Source organism: Heterodontus francisci, chromosome 2 (genome assembly GCF_036365525.1).
Source record: "Heterodontus francisci isolate sHetFra1 chromosome 2, sHetFra1.hap1, whole genome shotgun sequence".
Lineage (NCBI taxonomy): Eukaryota > Metazoa > Chordata > Chondrichthyes > Heterodontiformes > Heterodontidae > Heterodontus > Heterodontus francisci.
In genome coordinates, this window is record NC_090372.1 from 218495417 (window position 1) to 218521067 (window position 25651).

General features: G+C 44.6%; 1 protein-coding gene across 3 annotated transcripts in view; it reads right to left on the reverse strand.

Moving 5' to 3' along the window:
* The window catches only part of zgc:63863 (uncharacterized protein LOC393372 homolog), a 96939-nt gene that overhangs the window by 23448 nt on the left and 47840 nt on the right, over window positions 1-25651 (reverse strand). The window contains exons 8-9 of one of the 3 annotated variants that reach the window (XM_068015771.1): window positions 15161-15365; window positions 13771-13858 (exon numbers count right to left, since the gene is read on the reverse strand). In XM_068015771.1, coding sequence (XP_067871872.1) covers window positions 13814-13858; window positions 15161-15365 — 250 coding nt within the window. In that variant the 3' untranslated portion in view covers window positions 13771-13813. Of the gene's footprint in view, window positions 1-6030; window positions 15366-25651 lie in introns of those variants that run through there. The other 2 variants (XM_068015763.1, XM_068015762.1) reach the window with 2 other exon arrangements.

Here is a 25651-nt window from a genome sequence, read left to right on the forward strand (position 1 = left end):
AGAATTCCAACCCCTTTAAGCCTTTTGCACTAAGACTATGCCAGTTGATATTAGCGAAGTTGAAATCCCCTACTATTATTACCCTATTATTTTTACACCTCTCTGAGATTTGCCTACATATCTGCTCCTCTATCTCTCCCTGACTGTTTGGAGGCCTGTAGTACACTCCCAGCCAAGTGATTGCCCCCTTTTTGTTTTTAAGTTCTACCCATAAGGCCTCATTTGAGGAACCTTCTAAGATATCATCCCTCCTTACTGTAGTAATTGACTCCTTGATTAATAGTGCAATGTCACATCTTTTACACCCCCTCCCCCCGAAGGAGACTCTATACCCTGGAATATTGAGCTGCCAGTCCTGCTCCTCCCTCAACCATGTCTCTGTGATAGCAATAATATCATATCCTCATGTGTTAATCAATGCCCTCAATTCAGCTACCTTACTAGTAAGACTCCTTGCGTTAAAATAGATGAAATCCAGCCTTGCATTATTTGCTTGTGCCTTAACAGGTCTATATTTGCGCTGCCTTCTAGACTTACTTAGTTTCTCTTCTATGTTTGTGCATCACCCCCTACTGTACCTCCACTCTGTATCCCATCGCCCGCCCATTCCTTTCAGCTTTCTTAACACACGCAGCTTGCCCTCTCACACTTTTCTCCCAGTTCTGTAAACATTTGCCTATGACCCAGGAGTTTTAGGCTCCAATATCATCCTCCTCTCCATACAAGGGCTACATATGCATTCCTTCTTGGACATCAAATCCTGAATTGCAACATGGCCATCTATGGGGAGCAGTTGTGGGCCAGAAGTTGCTGCTGTGGCGAGGCAGCACAACAGAAGCAGAATAATATTGGGATATGATGGTGCATACGTACCTTATTCCAACATCACAGCAACTATCCACCTCCCTATCCCTCATCCTGCTATCCCCTCTCAACTCCTCCCGCTCCCTCAATCCCATTTCCACCTACCCAACTCCCCTTTCCTGAACCCGTACTTGCTAACATTGTCAACAGTTCCCTTTCCTGAGGTACTAATTGCTTTCATTCAAAACCACCATCATCATCCCCATCCCCCAAAATTCCATCCTTGCCAATTATCAACCCATCTCCAATCTTCCTTTCCTCTCTAGTATCTTGAAAGTGTTGTCACCTCCTCTTTCTATGCTCTTGATTCCCTGTTTAAATCACTCTGGTCTAGATTCTATTCCCCGCAGCACCAAAATGGCCCTCCTCAAAAATCATAAGCAACATTCTCTGTGACTGTGATTTCAATCCCTGCTCATCCTTTTGCATATAATTCAATCACACCACTCTTCTCCAAAGCATCTCCTCCACAGTCCAACTCTATCAGATAGCCCATCCCTTGCTTCTCTAAGTTATCGAATATGTTATCACCTCCTCATTTCATGTAGGTTGACGGCACTGCTCTATCACCCCACCACCTCTCTAGACCTCAATTGGTTCTGTACTGCTACAACATCCAGTCTTGGATGAGTCTCGACCTCTTCCAGCTCAACATTTTTCTTTTTGAATCGTTTGTGTGATGTGGGTGTTACTGACTAGGCCAGCATTTATTACCCATCCCTAAATGCCTTTGAACTGAGTGATTCTTAAACGCCCTCTCAAATGGCCTAACAAACCAATCACACTGCTGAGAGTCTGGAGTCAACTTTAGGCCAGACCAGGTAAGGATAAGATTTCCTTCCCTGAAGCCAGATGGATCTTTACATCAACAAACAATGGTTTCATGATCACCATTAAACTACCTTTTTAAAAAAAATTCCAGTTTTATTAATTGAAATCAAATTTCACCATCCGCTGCGGTGGGATATGAAACCATGTCCCCAGAGTATTAGCCTGGGCCTCTGGCTTACTAGTCCAGTGATATTACCACTACACCACCGCCTCCCCATCACTAAACCAAAGCCATGTGCTGGGAATGCTACCACTCCATTGCCGGAACCTCGGCGAAAATGAGGTGGTCAGGCCACCAGGATCATCCCCTCTGGAATTGTCTCCTTAACTCCACCCCTCTTGGAAAACCTCCTCAAAACCCAAACCTTTGCTTTGGAAACAGCTAGAGTTTAGCACAGTACCTCAATAACAACCAGATAATTGTTTTTCAGTGATGTTAATTGAGGGATAAATAACGGCCAGGACATGAGGAAGACCACCCTGCTTTCTTCAAAATAGTGTCACGGGATCTTTTACATCCACCCGAGAGGGCAGATGGGACCTCAGTTTAACGTCTTATCCAAAAGACTGAACGCAAGTTGTATTAGACACCTTTATAGTTACCATTTAACACAAAAACTTATAGGGAACAAAGCAAAGGGCTCTTAAAAAAAATAAATCAAACATATTGTGATATAACTTCTGTTTCTGTTTATTGAAAATTTTGAATGCTAGATGGAGCTCAATGGAACAGTTTTATTGCACATATCATACTCCCCCGTTGTTCCGAGCTCTACAAGCTTACAAGCAAACATCAGTGTTTCAACATATTTATATACATATAAATCAACAGTAAATATCAACATGCAATAAATCCAAGCACCAATGGTCTGATGAGAGGAGGCAGGGAGGACACTGTCCAGCCAGTGACCTTAGACCTTCCAAATCATGTGGTATTCATGACAAAGAGATTCCATGGTGAGACTCCAGCAGCAGGATATGCCAATTCCCAACAGAAATATGAACCTGGTTCCATCAGGGTCCCCAATACAATGGAGGAAAGGATGGCCCAAATGCTGACATGACCCGAGTGTATCCAGTGACCTCGGATGCCAGTCTTGCTTGGAATCAAGTTGGCAGGAGCAATCTCAGAGCTACAACTGTTTGGCCACCAGAGGTGTTCCATTAGTGTGAGGGGTTCTAGTCCAGTGCACCTTAAAGTACACCAGTTCAAATGAAAAGAATGGTATTCTCTGTATGCAATGATGTTCTTAGATGGTCCTACAGGCAGTCAGCAGCAATAATAATTCCAGGCAGCTCAGCATGCTGTGAAACACAGCAGAGAAATTTGGGGATGCTTTCCTCCATCCCTGCTAATTCACTTCCTTTTCTTCCTGTAGCCGCTGCCAGCTAGTTGCTGCATGATTGTTATTCTCTGATACTTCACCCAAGTAGCTATGATATGCAAGCTGGACAGGTAGTGCCAGCCAATCTCAACTTCTCCCAACATCTGTGCTCACACACTCTCCCAAGTGATGGAGGTAACCCAGAGACTGGTCATTAGTAGAAAACTTATTGCCACCCTGGCTGAGATGGTGAACAGTCGCTTAAACATACACCACCAGCACACCATCTACAACCTGCATTACAGCACCTCCGAAACGCACAATCTGCACTACCTAGAAGGACAAGGGTAGCAAATGCATGGGAACACCACTATCTCCAACTTGCACATCAGCCTGATTGGGCACATGTCAGCGTTCCCCGATTGTCACTAGATCAACATCCTAGAACTCCCCAACAGCATTGTAGGAGCAGCTTCAACAAACAGACTGCAAAAGTTCAAGGAGATAGCCCACTGCCACCTACTCAAGGGTAACTGTGGATGGGAAATAAACGCCAGTATTGCCAGCAAAGATAGTACTTTTTAAAATATAAACTCAGCACAGATCATAACTAGTACTTTCTGAGCCTCTATCACAGAAAGAAGTAGCATTTCTATAGCATCTTTCATGACATTCAGACATCCCAAAACACTTTACAGCCAATGGAGTACTTTTGAAGTAGTCACTGTTGTTTTTTTTTATTCATTCACGGGATGTGGGCGTCGCTGGCCAGGCCAGCTATTATTGCCCATCCCTAATTGCCCTCAAGAAGGTGGTAGTGAGCTGCCTTCTTGAACCGCTGCAGTCCATGTGGGGTAGGTACACCCACAGTGCTGTTAGGAAGGGAGTTCCAGGATTTTGACCCAGCGACAGTGAAGGAACGGCGATATAGTTCCAAGTCAGGATGGTGTGTGACTTGGAGGGGAACTTGCAGATGGTGGTGTTTCCATGTATTTGCTGCCCTTGTCCTTCTAGTTGGTAGAGGTCGCGGGTTTGGAAGGTGCTGTCTAAGGAGCCTTGGTGCATTGCTGCAGTGCATCTTGTAGATGGTACACACTGCTGCCACTGTGCGTCGGTGGTGGAGGGAGTGAATGTTTGTAGATGGGGTGCCAATCAAGCGGGCTGCTTTGTCCTGGATGGTGTCGAGCTTCTTGAGTGTTGTTGGAGCTGCATCCATCCAGGCAAGTGGAGAGTATTCCATCACACTCCTGACTTGTGTAATGTAGGAGACAAGGCAGCCAATTTGCACACAGCAACATCCCACCAAGAGTAATCTGCTAATGACCAGATCATTTGTGTTAGTGATGTTGGTTGAGGTATAAATTTTGGCCAGGACACCATGGATAACTTTCCTACTCTTCTTCAAAATAACATCTGAGATCTTTTAGGTCTACCTGAGACAGCAAGACAGGGCCCAGATTAAACGTTGCATCTGAAAGGCTCCACCTCCGACACTAGAGTGTCAGTCTGGATTTTATGTTCTAGTCTCTGTTGTGAGACTTGAACCCACAACTTTGACTCGAGGTGATCGCACTGCCAAGTGAGCCATGACTAGGAACATAGGAACAAGAGGCCATTCAGCCCCTCAATCTTGCTCCATCATTCAATTACATTGTGACTAATCTGTACACCACCTGCATGTACACGCCTTTAACCCTTACCCAACAAAAATCTATTAACTTTGGTCTCCTCATACTAGATAAGCTAGAGTCACCAGGTGAAGTGAGCTGTTGATTCCAGCTGTGTGGCAGTGGAGAGTATAGCTACAGGTAAGATGGTTAAGCAAGACTACCAAGGTAATTATGTGGTATTGGGTATTTAGGCTAGTAAAGGATTAATAGGAATCTAGCAGTGAGCTGGGAATGAATATTAGACACATACAGATTGGGGGAGCAAAATATTCGATGTACCAGGTTCCAAGATTAGGCCCTTTGATTGGAATTGGTAACGCAAAGAAGGGTCATTATCTACTGAGTAGCAAGATTGTGGGCACCTCTCAGGGGTTAGGACTATTCCTTGGTAGAGAGACATGTTTTATGGTTTACACATAGATGATCTGATAAGGGAGGCCAAATGGACCAAAACAAATGGCGTAAAGTCTCTTTATGATTGGGTGATAGGATTTTGGTTCTAAGTCAGTGATTGGTTAATCAGTTTAATAGTTTCAGATCCACAGTAAAGGTATAACAATAGGTGATTGTGTGTATGCATGTATGCGTGCGCGTGTGAGAGAGAGATATTCTGCAGTCACCTGGACTCTGCATATGTCTACGTATACCAGATCAATTCTGTACTCTGAAGAAATAAAGACTTTCGCTTGAAAAGTATTGAGAGACTACTTTAACATGTTTGTCCTAGAATCCAAGGGGGGCTAATAGAGACATCAGAGAGGATTTGAGCAAAGTCCACATTCTCTCCCACAAGCAGAAAGGGGCAAAGCTGAGGAAGCCACTCTGACGCATTGGTACTACAGATAAGCTGCACCAACAATTCACCCCATTGTCCCTCTAGGTCATATTAGCAAGAGGAGAGGAAAGAAAAGTAATTTATGAAAAGGGAGTCCCACCCTCCAAATAAAGTAAATCCGCAATAATTAAAGCCACTAACTTACAGGTTTCACAGAACAAATCACAACACTTGATCCCAAAATCATCAGCACAAATTGCAGATTCAGGTGATGAGAATTGCTGAAAATAGAGACATGTTGTCAAAGCTTTTCGTCTTGCACTCATCAGGACAACCTGCAAGAATATCAATGTAAGGGAAAACAACAACTTTATACTGTATGAGAAGAGAGTGCTGATTGGTTGGCAAGTGAACAAAGTTTGGCAGTTAACTGTCAGTCACTGTAAACAGGTGCATTCTCCATGGCAACATCTCTACCAGAGTTCACTTGCCAACCAATCAGCACTCTCTTCTCATACAGTACAAGTTGTTTTCCCTTACTTTGGTATGCTTGTGGATTGTCCTGATGAATGCAAGACACAAGCTTCAACAACATTTCTCTATTTTCAGCAATACTCAAGTTCTATACTACCAAATGACCATTCCAGGTAATACAAATCAGATTCGACTAACTCAGTTGCTATAAACCAATGGTACTAACTGTAAACCAGCACACCTGACGGATGCAATTCCAACAACTTTTATTTATTTAGCATCTTTAATATAATAAAAAGATAAAGTGCTGACAATGCCAAACCCTCAAGAAAGCCTGGACAACAGAACAAAAAGGCAACATTCCATATATCCGGGCATCATAAAACAGCAGAATGGGACTGATCACCATCACAAAGCTAATTAGCCTGGAAAACAAGTTAATATTCAGGTGGTCCCTTTGATTATCGCCTCTCTCACCCATAGACAGGCCATTTTTAGAACTTTGTCTTAATTTCAGATTTCTAACGTGTGCCTGTGTTTTCTTCAAAATCTGTCGAGACGATTTCACAGTTCTTATTTCTGTTATTATAAAATTCCCCTTCTGCCTCCCACACTGAAGCCATAAGGAAGTCACCCAAACAATAACAGCTCAACCCAAGCTTGTTATGAAGGCAAGAGGGGAGAAAGGACAAGCGTTTATATACCTCTTCTTCCATGGGACATTAATCAGCATTCAGCCACCTGGCAAGAGGGCCAATTCTGGAAAGATATGGGCTACAATGACCCAATCCCACCCACGGAGGAGTCGGATAGTGTCAGAATATCATGCTGCACAGGTGAGAAGGGTGAATAAACAAATGTTGGCATTTTGTAACCACTGATTTTTGTTCTGAAGGTGCTCCACATTTCCAATCCAGGTATTGGCTTCAAGCATTGGAATCTCACAGGTGGATTAAGTATGAAGAGCCATGTCCTCTGCCCCAGCAAAATGCCTCGGTCCTGGGGCACCAGTGTGACAGGGTGCAGGAAAAAATTGAAGGACTCGGGCCGGGTCAGGCTTGGGTCCGATGTGGTTCTGTCTGGTTCGGGTCGGGTTTTTATTTTCCAGACCCGAGCAGGCCTTTAGTGCTTGGGCCCCAGCTACTCACAATCTAGGTGGAAGTGCAAGTTGTAAGGAGGATGCAAAGACGCTTCAAGGGGATTTGGAGAGGCTGAGTGAGTGGGCAAACATTTGGCAGATGAGGAGGAATTTCTTCACTCAGAGGTTAGTGAATCTTTGGAATTCTCTGCTCCAGAGGGCTATGGAGGCTCAGTCATTGAGCATGTTCAAGACGGAGATCAATAGATTTCTACATATTAAAAACATCAAGGGTTAATGGGATAGTGCAGGAAAATGATGTTGAAGTCGATGATTAGCTATGATCTCAATGAATGACGCAGTGGGCTCAAAGAGCTGAATGGCCTACTCCTGCTCCTATTTCCTATGTTATGTTATCAAATTAAGGGGAACTAGGAACTGCCAAAGGTTAAAGCCAGCAGACACAGCCTTTCAGCCCACCCCTCTGGACTGGATTTAAATCCAGGTCCTTCAGGAGAAAGTCAAAAATAAAAGCCACTGATTAGATGCATCACTGCCAATGTTGTCTTTAATTTTTTTGGGGGCACTGTTTGTTCATCTCAATGCGCAGTATCTTTAAATTTTTTTTGTTCAGCCGTGCAACTTCGATATCTTAAAGGGGACAACTTGTGTGCGGCTGTGTGTTGTTGCACATCCATGCAACATGCAGCTTAGAGTGAACATTGATCTTCAGCTACTTCATTAATGACCTTCCATCATAAGGTCAGAGGTGGGGATGTTCACTGATGGTTGTATGATGTTCAGTACCATTCACGACTCCTCAGACACTGAGGCAGTCTGTGTAGAAGTACAGAAAGATCTGGACAATATCCAGGCTTGGGTTGATAAGTGGCTAGTTACATTTGTGCCACACAAGTGCCAGGCAATGACCATCTCCAACAAGAGAGAATCTAACCATCTCCCCTTGACATTCAACAGCATTACCATTGCAGAAACCCCCACCATTAACACCCTTGGGGTTACCTTTGACCATAAACTTAATTGGACCAGTCATATAAATACTGTGGCTGCAAGTGGAGGTCAGAGGCTGGAATTCTGCAGTGAGTAACTCACCTCCTGATTCCCCAAAGCCTGCCCACAATCTACAAGGCACAAGTCAGGAGTGTGATCATAGAATAGTAACCACTTGTTGCATAAAAGGTTTTTTCCCATATCGTCTCTGGTTTTTTTGCCGATCACCTTAAATCTGTGCTTTCTGGTTTCAGCCAGTGGAAATGGTTGACAGGGAAAGAAAGATTGAATTAAGAGACAGCAACAACAAAAAAAAGACAGAAAGGAAAAGTAAGAAAAAAAATTTAAATTTGACATTTAAAATCAAGAACAAAATTAAACTGTTTAAATTGTTCCTGTTCTGGGCTGGAAGCTGATTGGCAGTGCATTAACAATTACAAATCATTAAAAAGGCACTTGTGCTCTTAATTACCACTCAATGTTGAGGCGAGTTTAATGGGCAATTAATGCAAATCTAGCAAGTCGGCAAAATAACTTAAAAATAATAGCTTCAAAATAACAGGGGAGATACGGGTGAAGTAAATGACAGAGCAACATAAATCAACCAGCCAGTTCTGGAGACTGGCAGCTAATATCGTATCTCTTAATCTGCTGAACTTTCCAGTCTAATTGCATATTAATAACGGCATGCATCATTAACACACATTTGTCCAGAGAAATCCAGACCATTATCTATTGTGTGGTGTGAGCACCAAAGCTGGATCTGGCCTTCTAAGGGCAGGCTGACCAGTGCAACCTTTGCAGACTTGCTCTCTACACTTCCAGCTATATGGCCACTATTTGCTGAAAATACTGCAGTTGCTGATTTAATTGCTGGCAATTTTGGTTAAGAATTAGGGTGCAATCCACAGTACAATACTTAGACAATGCCTGTAAATGTGTCTCAGAGAAACATGTACCTTCACAGTGAAAAATCACTTCCTTTACAATGTAAAATAACTGATGTCACTGCACAGCCCCTCCTGATAGAAACAGTCTTCAGAGTTTAAGACATGAACAAGGGGACTCAGTTAGGGTTGATCAGCCAGACACACCCAGGTCATAAATAGAACGTGGGAATGGGAAGAGTGTAAGGCACCCAGTGATGGTTACGTTGCAGTGGTTGTGATCGCCTACACAATGCATGAGGTCATCCTCACTCCTGAAATATAAATAAGTGTACGCTTCACGCTTTTACCGAACCCCGCAGCACACAGCAGATGCAGCAACAGATCAGCCTCAGTTAAATAGTACACACAGTTGACAACATAGATTGTGGTTAAAATCTCAGGGTTCTTCCAATACAGCTACATTCTTGTAATGGAATTCTTGGATGTGGGCCCCAGTTTGCACACAGGATACAACATACCCAAGAGGAGTCATGGTCTGCAATCTAATTTTATTTTATTTTATTTTATTTAGAGATACAGCACTGAAACAGGCCCTTCGGCCCACCAAGTCTGTGCCGACCAACAACCACCCATTTATACTAACCCTGCAGTAATCCCGTAATCCCTACCACCTACCTACACTAGGGGCAATTTACAATAACCAATTTACCTATCAACCTGCGAGTCTTTGGCTGTGGGAGGAAACCGGAACACCCGGCGAAAACCCACGCAGACACAGGGAGAACTTGCAAACTCCGCACAGGCAGTACCCAGAATCGAACCCGGGCCCCTGGAGCTGCGAGGCTGCGGTGCTAACCACTGCGCCACTGTGCCGTCCAAATTAATTGAGGAGTTTGTATGGTAGCAGATATCAGAGTGTGTTACAGGCTGGAATCTAATTGAGCTGTTTTCTCTACTGTAATAAAGGTCTTATATGAATTCACCTTTCATTGCCATGACCGACACTGTCAAGCTGCCCATCATTCAGTACAGCAGCAGTATCAGAGAGACCATCAGATTGCTGGTGTGGGGAACAGAATCTCACTGGGCAGTGCAGTGAGATGCATTTCTCTGAATAAGCATATGGGAGCATTGTTTGGAATAGAGGGAACTTTACTCTGCATTTACCCACCTTATAGAGGGCAGAGGCTGATGAGTTATTAAAGGAAACATTAAGGAAGTTAAAGAGAAGGTTACGAGACAACCCAGGGATCTAACTTTGAAGACAGCGAAGGGGTTGACAAAGTTAATTCAGGCAATTCAATCAAGGTGTTAAAAAGCAGAGGCCCAGCTAAATATTAGAAAGACTGGGGACTAAAAGGGAAATCAAACAGATAGACGACTGGAATAACTGAACATGGAAAGCCATCAATAGGAGCAATGTTATGAGTTTAAAAAGAACAAATCAGCCTTATTTCTGGAGAAAGTAGTGATTGAAGGATATGCAAGAATGCAGCAACATAGGAATTGCTAGACAGAAAAAGACCAAGATCCATTTATTGCACCTTCGCCCATCCTGGCAGTTGCATGATATAATGAGAATGGAGTTTTTGACTAATCATAGCAATCAATCTTTATCAATTGGTCTACAACAGACTCAAACATGAGGTGAGGAAAACCTCCAGTGATGTAGAGGTTTCGGAACCATAGCTCCAAATGTCACCTGTTCCTCCCAAACATGCTATATTTATCATGTCATGTCTCAAATTACTCATATCATGTCCCTAAATACTGTTTTCTAAAAGGCAGGAGAGACTGAATGACACTTTTTTCTTGTTCTAAAACGCAAAATGCAGCAGAAAGCTGTGAAGCTCGTCACAAAGCTTCGCCGAGTCCATCAATAGGAGCAGCAACATATTAAGCATCAGCTGTCAGCATCATTCTAGGAGTAAGAACTTCTATTATACGTTAGTGATAGACAATTAAACTTCAAAAGAATTCAGTGATTCACAAAGGATTATATTGGTTAATGTTGTTTCTCTTACTGCATACAATGTAATCCCATCTCCTCTAGACTCCTGATAGAGCAGCTCTCTCACTGACAGAGGTAAGTACCTTCATTAAAAAGTCACAGACACCAATTACACTGTTCACATAGCTTGCCCCCATTGCCAGCAGCTTTCTCCAGCGTGATTATCAAGAAGTTCAGGATGTTTAGCATCCTGGACAGCAGAGGTCTTTCAGTCACTCCGCTTTCACTATCTACAGCAGGTGAACTCCTGAATCACCTATGGCACTAACCCAAACTGGGCAAGATTCATCACTTCAATGCCAATGGCCAGAAAGGAGGTGAGTTTAGTTCCACCTGAGCCAACAACATTGAACATTTCCCTTCTATTCAAAGCACAAAATAAAAAAGGCTCAAATGCGATTTCTTGGGTTCTAAAAGAGATAGCTGCAGAAATAGTGGATGCACTGGCTATGATTTTCCAGAATTCCTTCGATTCAGGAATGGTCCCATCAAGTTGGAAGTTGGCAAATGTTACATCGCTTTTCAAGAAAGGAGGGAGAGAAAACAGGGAACTACAGGCCAGTTAGCCTAACATCAATTGTTGGGAAGATGCTGGAAACTATTATTAAAGTCTTAACAATGCACTTTGAAAAGCATAGCATGATTAGAACAAGTCAGCATGGTTTTACTAAAGGGAGATCCAGTTTGACAAATTTATTAGAGTTTTAGAGAATGTAACTAGGAGGGCAGATAAAGGGGAACCCATAGATATAGTATACCTGGATTTTCAAAAGGCATTCAATAAGGTGCCACACATAAGATTAATAGGCAAGATAAGTGCTCATGGTGTTGGGGGCAATATATGAGCGTGGATAGAGGATTGGTTGACAAGAAGCAGACAGGCATTCTAAAGTTGGCAGGCAGTGAATAGTGGGGTGCCGCAAGGATCAATGCGAGGGCCTCAGCTATTTACAATCTATATTAATGACCTGGATGAAGAGACAAAGAGTAATGTATCTAAGTTTGCTGCGGGGAGGACATAGAGAGGCTGCAAAAAGATATTGACAGGTTAAGTGAGTGGGGAACAAGATGGTAAATGGATTTAAATGTAGGAAGTGTGAAGTTGTTCACTTTGGTCATAAAAATAGTAAAGCAGAATATTTTTTAAAAGGTGTGAAACTGATAAGTATTGGTGTTCAGAGAGACTTGGAGGTACTCGTACAAGGAACGCACAAAGTTAACATGCAAGTGCAGCAGGCTATTAAGAAGGCAAATGGCATGTTGGCCTTTATTGCAAAGGGATTGGAGTACAGAAATAAAGAAGTCTGACTAAAATTGTACAGGGCTTTGGTGAGACTGCACCTGGAATACTCTGTGCAGTTTTGGTCTCCAAGGAAGGATATACTTGCACTGGAGACAGTGCAGTGAAGATTTACTAAATTGGTCCCTGGGATGAGGGGGTTGTCCTATGATGAGAGGCTGAGTAAATTGGGCCTATATTCTCTGGAGTTTAGAAGAATGAAAGGCGATCTAATTGAGACATACAAGATTCTGAAAGGGCTTGATAGGGTAGAAGCTGAGAGATTGTTCCCACTGGTCAGGGAATCTAGAACACGGGGACACAGTCTCAGGATAAAGGGCGAATCATTCAGGACTGAGATGAGGAAAAATTACTTCACTCAGAGGGTTGTGAATCTTTGGAATTCTCTACCCCAGAGGATTGTGGATGCTCCATCATTGAATATATTTAAGGTTGGAAGAGATAGATTTTTGGTCTCACAGGAAATCAAGGGATATGGGGAGCAGGCAGGAAAATGGAAGTGAAGTCCAAGATCAGCCATGATCGTATTGAATGGCGAAGCAGGCTCGATGGGCCGAATGGTCTACTTCTGCTCCTAATTCTGGTGACGAGAGCAATTTTAGTGATGAAACAGGATAGATAAGGAGAAATCATTTCCTCTGGTGGGGGACTCAACCGAGGGGACATAATCTCAAAATTAGAGCTTGGTCATTTAGGAGGGAATCATGAAGAACTTTTCACACACGAAGAGTAGTGGAAATCTGGATCTCCTTTATCCAAAAGGCTGGTGATGCTGTGACAATTGAAATTTTCAATACTGATATCAATAAGTTTTTATTAGCTAAGGGTGTTAAGGGATCTGGAGGTAAGGTGGGTAGTCATGATCTAGTTGAATGGTGGAGCTGGCTCGAGGGACTGAATGGCCTCCTCCTATTCCTATGACCCTACACTCATGACATGTTGCTCAGTTACAACACTATCTCTGTTGTACATCCCCCTCCCCAAGCATTTGCAACTAGAACAGTTATGTAGCTCACAAGCTGTGTCTGTGTGGGTTGCTGGTGGCTCAAGATCCTGAGAATCAGCACCCAAGTACCAAGAGGCAAGCAATGAGCCTTTCCATGATCCAATGCACATTCTAACAACCCATCAAACTTTATAGCTGTGCCTATCCTTAGGGGTTGCTTGATACTTCCTTCAGTAAAAATATATGTACATTCATCACAGTAAAGGAAAGGACTTAATATTAATGTAATGCCTTCGCATTTCCTCAGATAATAAAGCAGTCCATGCCTAAGCGTAACAAGACCTGGCCAACATCCAGGCTTGGACTGATGTATGACGTAAATGTTACTTGCCACTTAACCACCAGGCAATGACCATCTCCAACGAGAGAGCGCCTAACCATCTGCCCTCAACATTGAATGGAGTTACCATGGCTGAATGTCTCACCATCAACATCTTGGAGGTCACCAGTGATCAGAAACTTAGCTCGACCAGCTACATAAATACTGTGGCCAAGAGCAGGTCAGAGGCTGGAGTTTCTGCAGTGTGTAACTCACCTCCTTTCTCCTGAATGTCTGTCCACCATCTACAAGGCACAAGTCAGGAGTGCGATGGAACTCTCTCCACTTGGCTGGACGAATGCAGCTGCAACAACACCATCAAGAAGCTCAACACCATCCAGGACAAAGAATTCACTTGACCGGCACCCCATCTACTACCTTAAACAGTTAAACATTCACTCCCTTCACCATTGGCACACAGTGACAGCAGGTTGTACCATCGACAGGACGCACTTTAGCAACTCGTCACGGTTTCTTTTGCTGCACCTCAGCAATCTTCACCACCTCCAAATTCCCCTGCAAGTCTCTCACCATCTTGGAGATATATACTGGCATTCCTTCATTGTCAATATCCTGGTATGCTCAACCTAACAGCACTTCACCATATGAATTGCAGCAATTCTAGAAGAGAGTCTCATATGAGCTTGTCAGGGAAACTAGGGATGGGCAATAAATGCAGCCATGCCAGCAACACCTGCATCCAGGGAATGATTTTTAAAAAAAATCACTGCCTCAGGACATCCAAAGTGCTTTACAGCCAATTAAGTAGTTCTGAAGTAATGGCACTGTTGTAATGTACAGAATTGTGGGAACCAGTTAGCACAGAGCAAAATCCCACCATTAGCAATGACCAGATAATCTTCTTTAATGATGTTGGCTGAGGGATAAATACTGGCCAGGACACCAGGGAGAACTCCCCGGTTTTTCTTCAAAATAGTACAATGGGATCTTTTATGACCATCTGAGAGGGGAGATGGGGCCTCAGTTTAACCTGCAGAGTACTTAGCTTCATCTCAGACAAACATGAAAAAGGTACCCCTTTTTGCCTCTCCTCTCCATACTCCTCCATTCCACTAAAAATCAGGTTTTACACCCTTTTTAGTTTTAAGACACTTTGGAAACACCCTTCACATGAAACTCTCCAAAACATATTGTACAATAACAGTTAAGTGCCCCATTGGCTCGTGTGACACTAGGTTCCCATCTAACCAGGTGTGGATACACAGAGACTCATTCCCTCGTCCTCCAGCTGAGTGCCTGAGCAATCATTAAGCGCTTATTATTGTCCTTGGCTGCATAATTGGCAGGGTAGGAAGGGTTAATCCTTCAGGGAAGGGGTAGGCAGGGTTTTTGACTGGTCCTCCAGTACTCCCACATTTGTGGCTGAGGTTGAAAACGGTTAATGTAACGCCCACATTTGCTTTTCCCTAGGACAGGTTTTTGGCACACTGCGCACTGGGTGCCTCATTTTGATTGCTGTGTTTCAGCAGGGATGTCTCGCCTAGTTCAGCAGCCTGTAGATGCCACAGATGAGTCCTGCCTCGGTCACTGACTATGGAAACAGCTGCAAAACAAATTCTGGGGCCCACTCCACCACTGTGTTTACCACGGCGAAAGCAGCTGCTCCCAAGGTTGCCGTCAGTCCCCACACCGCCATCTTGACCAGCTGGTTGGCCCCCACGGGGGGAGCTGCTGCTTCAGCGTTGGCAGGCGGCAGGCGAGGCTTCTCCTTGAACTGCTTGCGGAGCACGGCGTCGGGGCGCTGCTGAGATGTTGCCACTTGGAAGTCCTGGAAGGTGCTGATGGCGATGCTGCAGAGGGAGAAGTGAAGCAGTTAATGCAGGGCAATTAGTGACAGGAACAACTAGATTTAGACCACAGGTAAAACTCTCGATGATGGATGCAATCCCATCCAGTGTCCTGATATTTGCTAGAATGATACCAGGGATCAGGATCTTCAGTTACGTGGAGAGACTAGAGAAGGTGGGATTGTTCTCCTTACAGCAGAGAAGGTTGAGCAGAGATTTAATAGAGGTGCTCAAAATTGAGAGCGATTTTGATAGAGTAAATAAGGAGAAAATGTTTGAAGTGACAGAAGGGTCGCTAACCAGAGGACACAAATTTAAAATAATTGGCAAAAGAACCAGAGGGGAGATGAACAGAGATGTTCTGGAATACACTACCTGAAAGGGTGGTGGAAACAAATTCAATAGTAACTTTTAAAAGGGAATTGGGTAAATACCTGCTTTGGGGAAAAAGCAGAGAGTGGGACTAATTGGATAGCTCTTTCAAAACAGCCAGCACAGCCATGAAGGGCCGAATGGCCTCCTCATGCACTATATGACTATATGGGCAGGATTTTGTTCTTAGAGGCAGGCACGGAGGTGAGGGCACAAACAAAATGGCGGGGGCGGCGGCTGCTCCCGACGTCCACCAGGCCCCCTGCCATTTTGATTGGGGCAGGCAAGGCCGCAGGCCAACTAAGGCTCTTAAGTGGCCAATTAATAGCCTCTTCCCACCGTCTCAATTATAGTGAAGCCTGGCGACCTCCTAGTGGGGGTGGGGGGGGGGGGGGGGGCGGGAAAAGGAGAGCGGTCTCTCCTTTGGGGCAAACCTTGGCCCCTGGAGGACACCTCCCGTTGGCAATGGCCACACCCTCTCCCGCTCGCCGGCCAAACCCCCCCCCCCCCCGCCGCCTGCCTGAATGGCTCTAGCAACCCTGAGCACACTTTCCTCTCCCAGGGTCTTCTCCTGCCTGCGGAACTGTAGGGCCTCCTGTAGTGCCAGCAGAGGCCACCGATGAGAAAAGGCTACTTGGCCCATTGGTAATGTCTCTCCCTCTGGGACATTATTCAAAATGCAACAAGTTGCAATAATATGTTTTCCTCTATTATCTTACTTGATATCAAAAACTTAATTTTCAACTATCAGATATCGTCTAACTGTAGTTTTTATTCATTTTAAATTTACATCCTCTGGTCCTCCCGCCTAGGTGTACTTTGAAGTAATATTCGGCTTTTAGCTTCTCTATACAATAATTATCAAGTTTATGTATTTTGATGGGGTCCTACTTTCCATATTGCCAAAACTAAGTTTCTCTAGTCTTTCTTCATAGCTCCGTGAGATTTGTGATCTGCCTTGGTTGGCAAGTTAAAAACTCCTGGGAGAGGCAGAAGAAAATTAATCTCACAACGTTGACCGTAAGAGGCAAAACAACAACAACAAACGGCATCTTTAAGGTAGTAAAATGTCCCAGGCGTTTCACAGCAGTGTCACCAAATAAAACTGGACACCAAGCCACATAAAACAACATTAGAAGAGGTGACCAAAAGCTTAGTCAAAGGTTTTAAGAAGCGCCTTAAAGGAGGAAAGGTGGAGAGGTTTAGGGAGGAAATTCCAGAGCTGGGTCCTAGGCAACTGAAAGCACAGCCTCCAATGGTGAGTGAAGGGAGTGGGGGATGCACTAGAGGTCAGGATTGGAGGAGCGCAGAGATATCACAGTTGGAAGGATGGAGGAGGTTACAGAGATGGATGATGGTTTAAGCAGATGAGCTGAGGCACAGGCAGAAAAGGCAATGTTACGGAGGTGGAAGTAGGTGATGGCGGGGTTAAGGGAATGGAAGCTCAGTTCGGGGTCAAATAGGATGCCAAGCTTGTGAACAGTCTGGTTCAGCTCCACAATGGTGTGCTGTATTAGCCTTTTAAGTTGCGATTTTCTTTGAGAGTGGTTGTTGTTAAATTCACAAAAAATGCTAAGAGGGTCCATCAAGGCAAGGAAAGGAACTTTGTAATTCTTAAATCAGGGGATCAATACCAAGTGAGGGCAGTCCATGACCAGAATAATCATAGATGAGCTCGAAAGGAGAAAAGGTTTAATGGCCAATTTTCATTCAGTTTGTTCTTGTGATGTGGTGACCCTGGTAAAGCCACATTTATGGCACAGACTAGGCCAGGACAGTCGTGAAATTATCTCGAGTCAATCATGCAGTGCATATCTGGAGTCACATTGAAGTGGCAGGTTCCCTTCTCCGAAGCACATTAGCCAATTTGTTGGGTTTTTATTAAGTCAACTTTCATAGTCATTTTTATCCTTCAAAAATTCCACAACGTGCCAGGTCTGAACTCTCAACCTCAAAGTTAGAGTCGTACAGCACAGAAACAGGCCCTTCGGCCCACCGCGTCCATGCCAACCATAATGCCGATCTATACTAATCTCACCTGCCTACATTAATTCCATATTCCTCTATGCCTTGCTCATTCAAGTACCTGTCTAGATGCCTCTTAAATGTTGCTACTGTTCCTGCCTCCACCACCTCCTCTGGCAGCTCATTCCAGATACCCACTATTCTTTGTGTGAAAAATTTACCCCTTTGATCCCCTTTAAACCTCCTCCCTCTCACCTTAAATCTATGCCCCCCTAGTTTTAGTCACCCCTACCATGGGAAACAGACTCTGGCTATCTATCCTATCTATGTCTCTCATAATTTTATATACCTCTATCATGTCCCCTCTCAGTCTCCTTCGCTCCAGGGAAAACAGACCCAGCCTATCCAATCTCTCTTTATAACTCAAGCCCTCCAAACCAGGCAACATCCTTGTGAATCTTTACTGCACCCTCTCCAGCTTAACCACATCTTTCGTGTAGTGCGGCGGCCAGAATTGCACACAGAACTCCAAATGCAGCCTAACCAACGTTATGTACAACTGTAACATGACGTCCCAACTCTCGTACTCAATGCCTCGGCTGCTGAAGGCAAGCATGCCATATGCCTTCTTCACCACCCTGTCTACCGGTGTTGCCACTTTCAGGGAACTATGTACTTGCACCCCAAGGTCTCTCTGCTCAACAACACTCCCCAGGGCCCTGCCATTCACTGTATATGTCCTGCCCTGGTTTAACTTCCCAAAATGCATCACTTCGCACTTGTCTGCGTTAAATTCCATTTGCCAATCTCTGGCCCACTTTCCCAGTTGATCTATATCCTGTTGTAACCTTAGACAACCTTCTTCACTATCCACTATACCACCAATTTTGGTGTCATCTGCAAACTTACTAATCATGCCCCCTACATTCACATCCAAGTCATTAATATATATGACAAATAACAGAGGGCCCAGCACCGATCCCTGCGGCACACCACTGGTCACTGGCCTCCAATCTGAAAAACAATCCTCACTACCACCCTCTGCCTCCTATCACCAAGCCAATTTTGTATCCAATTGGCTAGTTCACCCTGGATCCCTAATGTTCGAACCTTCCGGACCAGCCTACCATGCGGGACCTTGTCAAAGGCCTTGCTAAAGTCCATGTAGACAACATCCACCGCCCTGTCCTCGTCAATCCTCTTGGTCACCTCCTCAAAAAACTCAATCAAATTTGTGAGACATGATTTCCCACGCACAAAGCCATGCTGACTATCCCTAATCAGACCTTGCCTTTTCAAATGCATATAAATCCTGTCTCTCAGAATCCCTTCCAATAATTTTCCCACCACTGATGGAAGGCTCACCAACCTGTAGCTGCCTGGCTTATCCCTGCTGCCCTTAAATAAAGGCAAAATATTAGCTATCCTCCAGTCTTCCGGTACCTCACCCGTGGCTAACAATGATACAAAAATCTCTGCCAGGGCCCCAGCAATCTCCTCCCTTGCTTCCCATAGCATCCTAGGATACACCTGGTCAGGCCCTGGGGATTTATCCACCTTAATGTGCTTCAAAACCTCCAACACCTCCTCCTTTGTAATGTTGATATGCTCCAGGATATCACTGTTCCCTCGCTTGAACTCACTAGCTCCTATGACCTTCTCCACAGTAAATACAGACGAGAAGTATTCATTTAAGACCTCACCCATTTCCCGTGGCGCCACACATAGATTACCACACTGATCCTTAAGGGGACCTACTCTCTCCCTAGCTACCCTTTTACTCTTAATATACTTATAGAATCCTTTAGGATTCTCCTTTATCTTATCTGCCAGGGAAATCTCATGGCCCCTTTTCGTCCTCCTAATTTCCTTAAGTGTACTCCTACATCCCTTATACTCCTCGAGGGACTCGCTTGATCCCAGCTGCCTATACCTGACATATGCCTCCTTCTTTGTCCTGACCAGACCCTCAATACCCCTCGTCAACCAAGGTTCCCTAAACTTGCCAGCCTTGCCCTTCCATCTAACAGGAACATGCCAGCCCTGAACTCTTCCTATCTCACTTTTAAAAGCCTCCCACTTGCCAGACGTCCCTTTACCTGTAAACAGCCTCTCCCATTCAACTTTTGAGAGTTCCTGTCTGATGCCATCGAAATTAGCCTTCCCCCAATATAGGACTTCAACCCGAGGACCAGTCCTATCCTTTTCCATAACTATCTTGAAGCTAATAGAGTTATGGTCACTGGTCCCAAAGTGCTCCCCCACTGACACATCAACCACCTGCCCAGCCTCATTTCCTAAGAGGAGGTCAAGTGTAGCCCATTCTCTAGTAGGGCCATCCACATACTGCTTCAGAAAACTATCCTGGACACACTTAAATTCTTGCCCATCTGATCCCTTAGCACTAAGGCAGTCCCAATCAATATCAGGGAACTTAAAATCACCTACTATTACAACCCTATAATTCCTACACCTATCTGTGATTTCCCTACATATATGCTCCTCCAATTCCCTCTGACTATTGGGGGGCCTATAGTATAATCCCATCAAAGTGATCACCCCTTTCTTATTTCTAAGTTCTACCCATATGGCCTCGCTGGATGTTCCCCCCGGGATATCCTCTCTAAGTACTGCTGTGATGTCCTCCCTAATCAATAGTGCAACTCCCCCTCCTCTCTTACCTCAACCTCTGTCACGCCGGAAGCATCGGTACCCTGGAACATTGAGCTGCCAGTCCTGCCCATCCCTCAACCACGTTTCCGTAATAGCTATATCACAATCCCATGTCCCGATCCATGCTCTGAATTAATCTGCCTTACCTGTAAGGCTTCTTGCATTAAAGTAAATGCAGTTTAGCCTAACAGACCTTCCACGCTCCTGGTCCTGCCCCTGCCCGGCCTGCCTACTGGACTTGCTTGCTTTAACCTCTACATCTGCCTCAACTATCTCATCAGAGAGACTACTACTTTGGGTCCCACTCCCCTGCCAGACTAGTTTAAATCCTCCAGAGTAGTATTAGTAAACCTCCCCGCAGGGATATTGGTCCCCTTCCAGTTCAGATGCAACCCGTTCCTCTTGTACAGGTCACCCCTTCACCACAAGAGATCCCAATGATCCAAGTAGTTGAAGTCCTCCCGCCTACACCAGCTCTTCAGCCACACATTCATTTGCCTTATCCTCCTATTCCTACCCTCACTAGCACATGGCACAGGGAGTAATCCTGAGATTACAACCCTAGAGGTCCTGCTTTTTAACCTTCTGCCTAACTCCCTATATTCACTTTGCAGGACCTCATCTCTTTTCCTGCCTATGTCGTTAGTACCAATATGGACCACGACCTTGACCCTAGTACCAGGGAGGCAACATATCATCCTGGAGCCTCTTTTGTGGCCACAGAAACCCCTATCTGCACCCCTTACGATAGAATCCCCTATCACTAGAGCTCTTCCACCCCTTTTCCTCCCCTGCTGTGCAGCAGAGCCCTCTGTGGTGCCATGAACTTGGCTGTTGCTGCTTTCCCCTGGGAGGCCATTACCCCCCAACAGTATCCAAAGCGGTATATCTGTTTGAGAGGGGGATGGCCACAGGAGACTCCTGCACTACCTGCCTGCGCCTACTACTCCGTCTGGTGGTCACCCATCTCTTTTCTGCCTGTGCAGCCATTACCGGCAGTGTGACCACCTCAATAAATGTGCTATCCAGGACGTCCTCAGCATCGCGATGCTCCACAGTGAATCCACCCGCAGCTCCAGTTCCGTAATGCAACATCCTCATAAATCTCCTCTGTACCTTCTCTAGTGCAATTACATCCTTTCTGTAATGAGGTGACCAGAACTCAAGTTGTGGCCTAACCAATGAGTTATACAGTTGCAGCAAAACCTCCCTGCTCATATATTCTATACCTCGGCTAATAAAGGAAAGGATTCCATATGCCTTCTTAACCACCTTATCGACCTGTCCTGCTACCTTCAGGGATCTGTGGACAATCACTCCAAGGTCCCTCACTTACTCTACACTTCTCAGTATTTTCCCCTTAATTATGTATTCCTTTGCCTTGTTTGATCTCCCCAAATGCATCACCTCATACTTCTCCAGGTTGAATTCCATTTGCCACTTTTCTGCCCATCTGGAGAGACCATCAATATCTTCCTGCAGCCTATAGCTATCCTCACTATCTACCACAACGGCAATCTTTGTGTCGCCTGCAAACTTCTTGCTCATGCCCACTACATTTACATCCAAATCGTTAATATATACCAAAAAAAGCAGGGGACCCAGTACTGAGCACTGCAGAACACCACTGGAAACAGCCCTTCAGTCGCAAAAACACCAGTCAACAATTACCCTGTGTTTCCTGCCACTGAGTCAATTTTGTATCCTTCTTCTTTGGCCTCCTTGTCTCAAGTGACAATGGGTAAGTGCCTGGAGGTGATCAGTGGTTTGTGAAGCAGTGCCTGGAGTGGCTACAAAGGCCAATTCTAGAGCGACAGACCCTTCCACAGGCGCTGCAGATAAAATTGGTTATCGGGGCGCTCTCTCCTTGCGCTTGTGTTTTTTCCTGCCAACAGCCAAGTCTCTTCGACTCGCCACTCTTTAGCCCCGCCTTTATGGCTGTCACTGGCAACTGACTCCCACGACTTGTCGTCAATGTCACAGGACTTCATGTCGCGTTTGCAGACATCTTTAAAGCGGAGACATGAACTGCCGGTGGGTCTGATACCAGTGACGAGCTCGCTATACAATGTGTCCTTGGGGATCCTGCCATCTTCCATGCGGCTCACATGGCCAAGCTATCCCAAGCACCGCTAGCTCAGTAGGGTGTATATGCTGGGGATGTTGGCCGCCTCGAGGACTTCTGCGTTGGAGATACGGTCCTGCCACTTGATGCCAAGGATTCTCCGGAGGCAGCGAAGATGGAATGAATTGAGACGTCGCTCTTGGCCGACATACGTCGTCCAGGCCTCGCTGCCGTAGAGCAAGGTACTGAGGACACAGGCTTGATACACTCAGACTTTCATGTCCAGTGTCAGTGCACCATTTTCCCACACTCTCTTGGCCAGTCTGGACACTGAGTTCCTGCCACTGAGCCAATTTTGTATCCATCTTGCTGCATTCCCCTGGATCCCATGGGATTTTATTTTTTTAACCAGTCAGCCATGTGGGACCTTGTCAAAAGCTTTTCTAAAATCCATGTAGATCACATCAACTGCACTACCCTCATCTATCCTCCTTGTTACTTCTTCAAAAAATTCGATCAAGTTGATCAAACAAGACCTTCCCTTAACAAATCCATGCTGACTATCATTGATTAACCTGTGCCTTTCTAAGTGACAGTTTATCCTGTCTCTCAGAATAGATTCCAATAATTTGCCCACTACTGAGGTTAGACTGACTGACCTGTAATTATTCGGTCTATCCCTCGCTCCCTTTTTAAACAGAGGTACAGGGTTAGCAGTTTTCCAATCCTCCAGCACCACACTGGTATCCAAGGCCTGGAAAATGATGGTCAGTCCTTCCGCTATTTCCTCTCTCGCTTCTTTTCACAGCCTGGGGCACATTTCATTCAACCCTGGTGATTTATCAACTTTTCAAGGATGCTAATCCCATTAATACTTCCTCTCTCCCAATGTTTATCACATCCAATCTTTGTATTTCCATCTCATTGGGCCCCTTAAATTTACGTATCAATCCAACGGCAAACAGCAAAACTCTTATTCAATTTCTTACGCACAAGGAAGGATCTTGGCTGTCACTGAGCACTCTTACCAAAATGTAGAAATTGGAGAGATAACATACACTAGAACAAAAAAAAAGTACTAGATGCACAGCACGGTGATGAGGTGAACATTGTGGAGAGAAAGCCTTGTTCAAACAGTTCTTGTCCAGATATTAACCCTCTCTGTCCAGATGCTGAGCAATACCTAGAATTTTTTTAGATAATTCAGCAAGGTTCAATAGATGAAAGAGTTACTGGGAATTCATCACAATGGAGCAGTTTGCAGGTTTCAGCTTCCTGTGCAATGGAGAGTGGTGACGTTGGCTATTTAGCAACATCAATGACATTAGGGTTAGATCGATATAAAGTCAGGTCAAATTACACAAACTGGCAAAATTAAAGCTTCCTTTTTTTTTAATGTTAAGCAAAATGAACCAGAGGATATAACTGCATCATCAGCTTACAAACAATGACAGTTCAATGACTTAGCAACACAAGATGGCTGACAAGGACATTATTACCTCAGGAACAACTCTGGTATGAGGGAATCCTGATGTACTCTTGTATTGAAATGAGTCCCAAGACTCATGATTGAACAGATCTCCATCTTCATTAACAGATCAATGCAAGGATTCACTACTACACTGATCCCCATCAATAGATCAATGCAAGGATTCACTACTACACTGATCCCCATCAATAGATCAATGCAAGGATTCACTACTACACTGATCCCCATCAATAGATCAATGCAAGGATTCACTACTACACTGATCCCCATCAATAGATCAATGCAAGGATTCACTACTACACTGATCCCCATCAATAGATCAATGCAAGGATTCACTACTACACTGATCCCCATCAATAGATCAATGCAAGGATTCACTACTACACTGATCCCCATCAATAGATCAATGCAAGGATTCACTACTACACTGATCCCCATCAATCGATCAATGCAAGGATTCACTACTACACTGATCCCCATCAATAGATCAATGCAAGGACTCATTACAGCACCAATCCCATCAATAGATCCATGCAAGGACCCACTACAACACCGATCCCCACCCTTACCACTATGGTAATATTCCTGGTCCCAATTGATAGATACTGCACTGATGGCTCAATTAATTTTCCAGCAGAAGATGCCCGAGTGGTAGAGACATTTCAACAGGCCTCACACCTCAGATTTATGGAGGGTGGAAGGTATCAGAGGATGTGGGGAAATAAATAACAGGGCTCCTGCGCACTATCCATAGATTTCTGCTGGAAACAGCCATGTGGGAATGTCAGGCAAGTAGAGCACAGGGCTCAGTTATACCCTACAGGCATTCACTAACACTGGTCACTTAGGCAAACTAACAGTGTGTGCCCAGCATCCAAAAGGAGTCAGCCGCTGGAAGAGTAAAGTAATTAGTGTTACTTATTTGCTTTTTTCATATTTATTTCTTGTCACTTTCTTTTCCTCTACCAAACAGAATAAATATGGCAATTGCGCAGAATTCAAACACCTGATATGTTATATTAAGCTGTGGTTGAGACAAGTGTTTCCTAAGTTTATTCTGCTGACTCGACAAACATAGGCCGGATGCTCAGCGACATGCCAGTTATTAGGATGCTCTGAAGGTGAAGCTGCAGCAGGGTAGTGCAGTGCGTAAGGAGATTAGATTCGAGAGAGAAAGAATGGGAGAAGATACAATGAAAGAAGCTTGCAGTGAATGAAGCTGAATAAATGGAGAGGCTGAATCAGCTAAGTCAACCCTCATTGTGGTCTGGCCCTTATCCAATTCATTTTCTTATTACAATACTTTGCCCAAGAGTGCATGCAGATACAGCCTGACTGGAAAAAAAACCTGGTCATTGCTGCATTGGCTGATCTCAGCCAAAAGTTGCTACAGTTAGTCTCAGTGTCTCTGTGCTAGGGAGGAGAAAAGACCCAACAGGCAAGGATTGTTATCCAGTGTTCCTTGTTTCTGCAACATGCGGTGTTGTCTTCCCACACTTAAACAGATTGTCAACAATCACATACCAGCAATGGTTACTTGGTCAACACCTATTAACCCTATCCAGCAGGAGATAGCAGCTTTGAAGAATGAAGGAGCAAACTGTTTTTATTATAAAGAAATACACAAACTTATTGGTACAAAAGCCTGTATGACCCCTCGCCCTTGTCCAAGTCCTTGCTATTTCGCAGTATATTTTGGTACTTTTCTTGAATCTTGTAATCAAG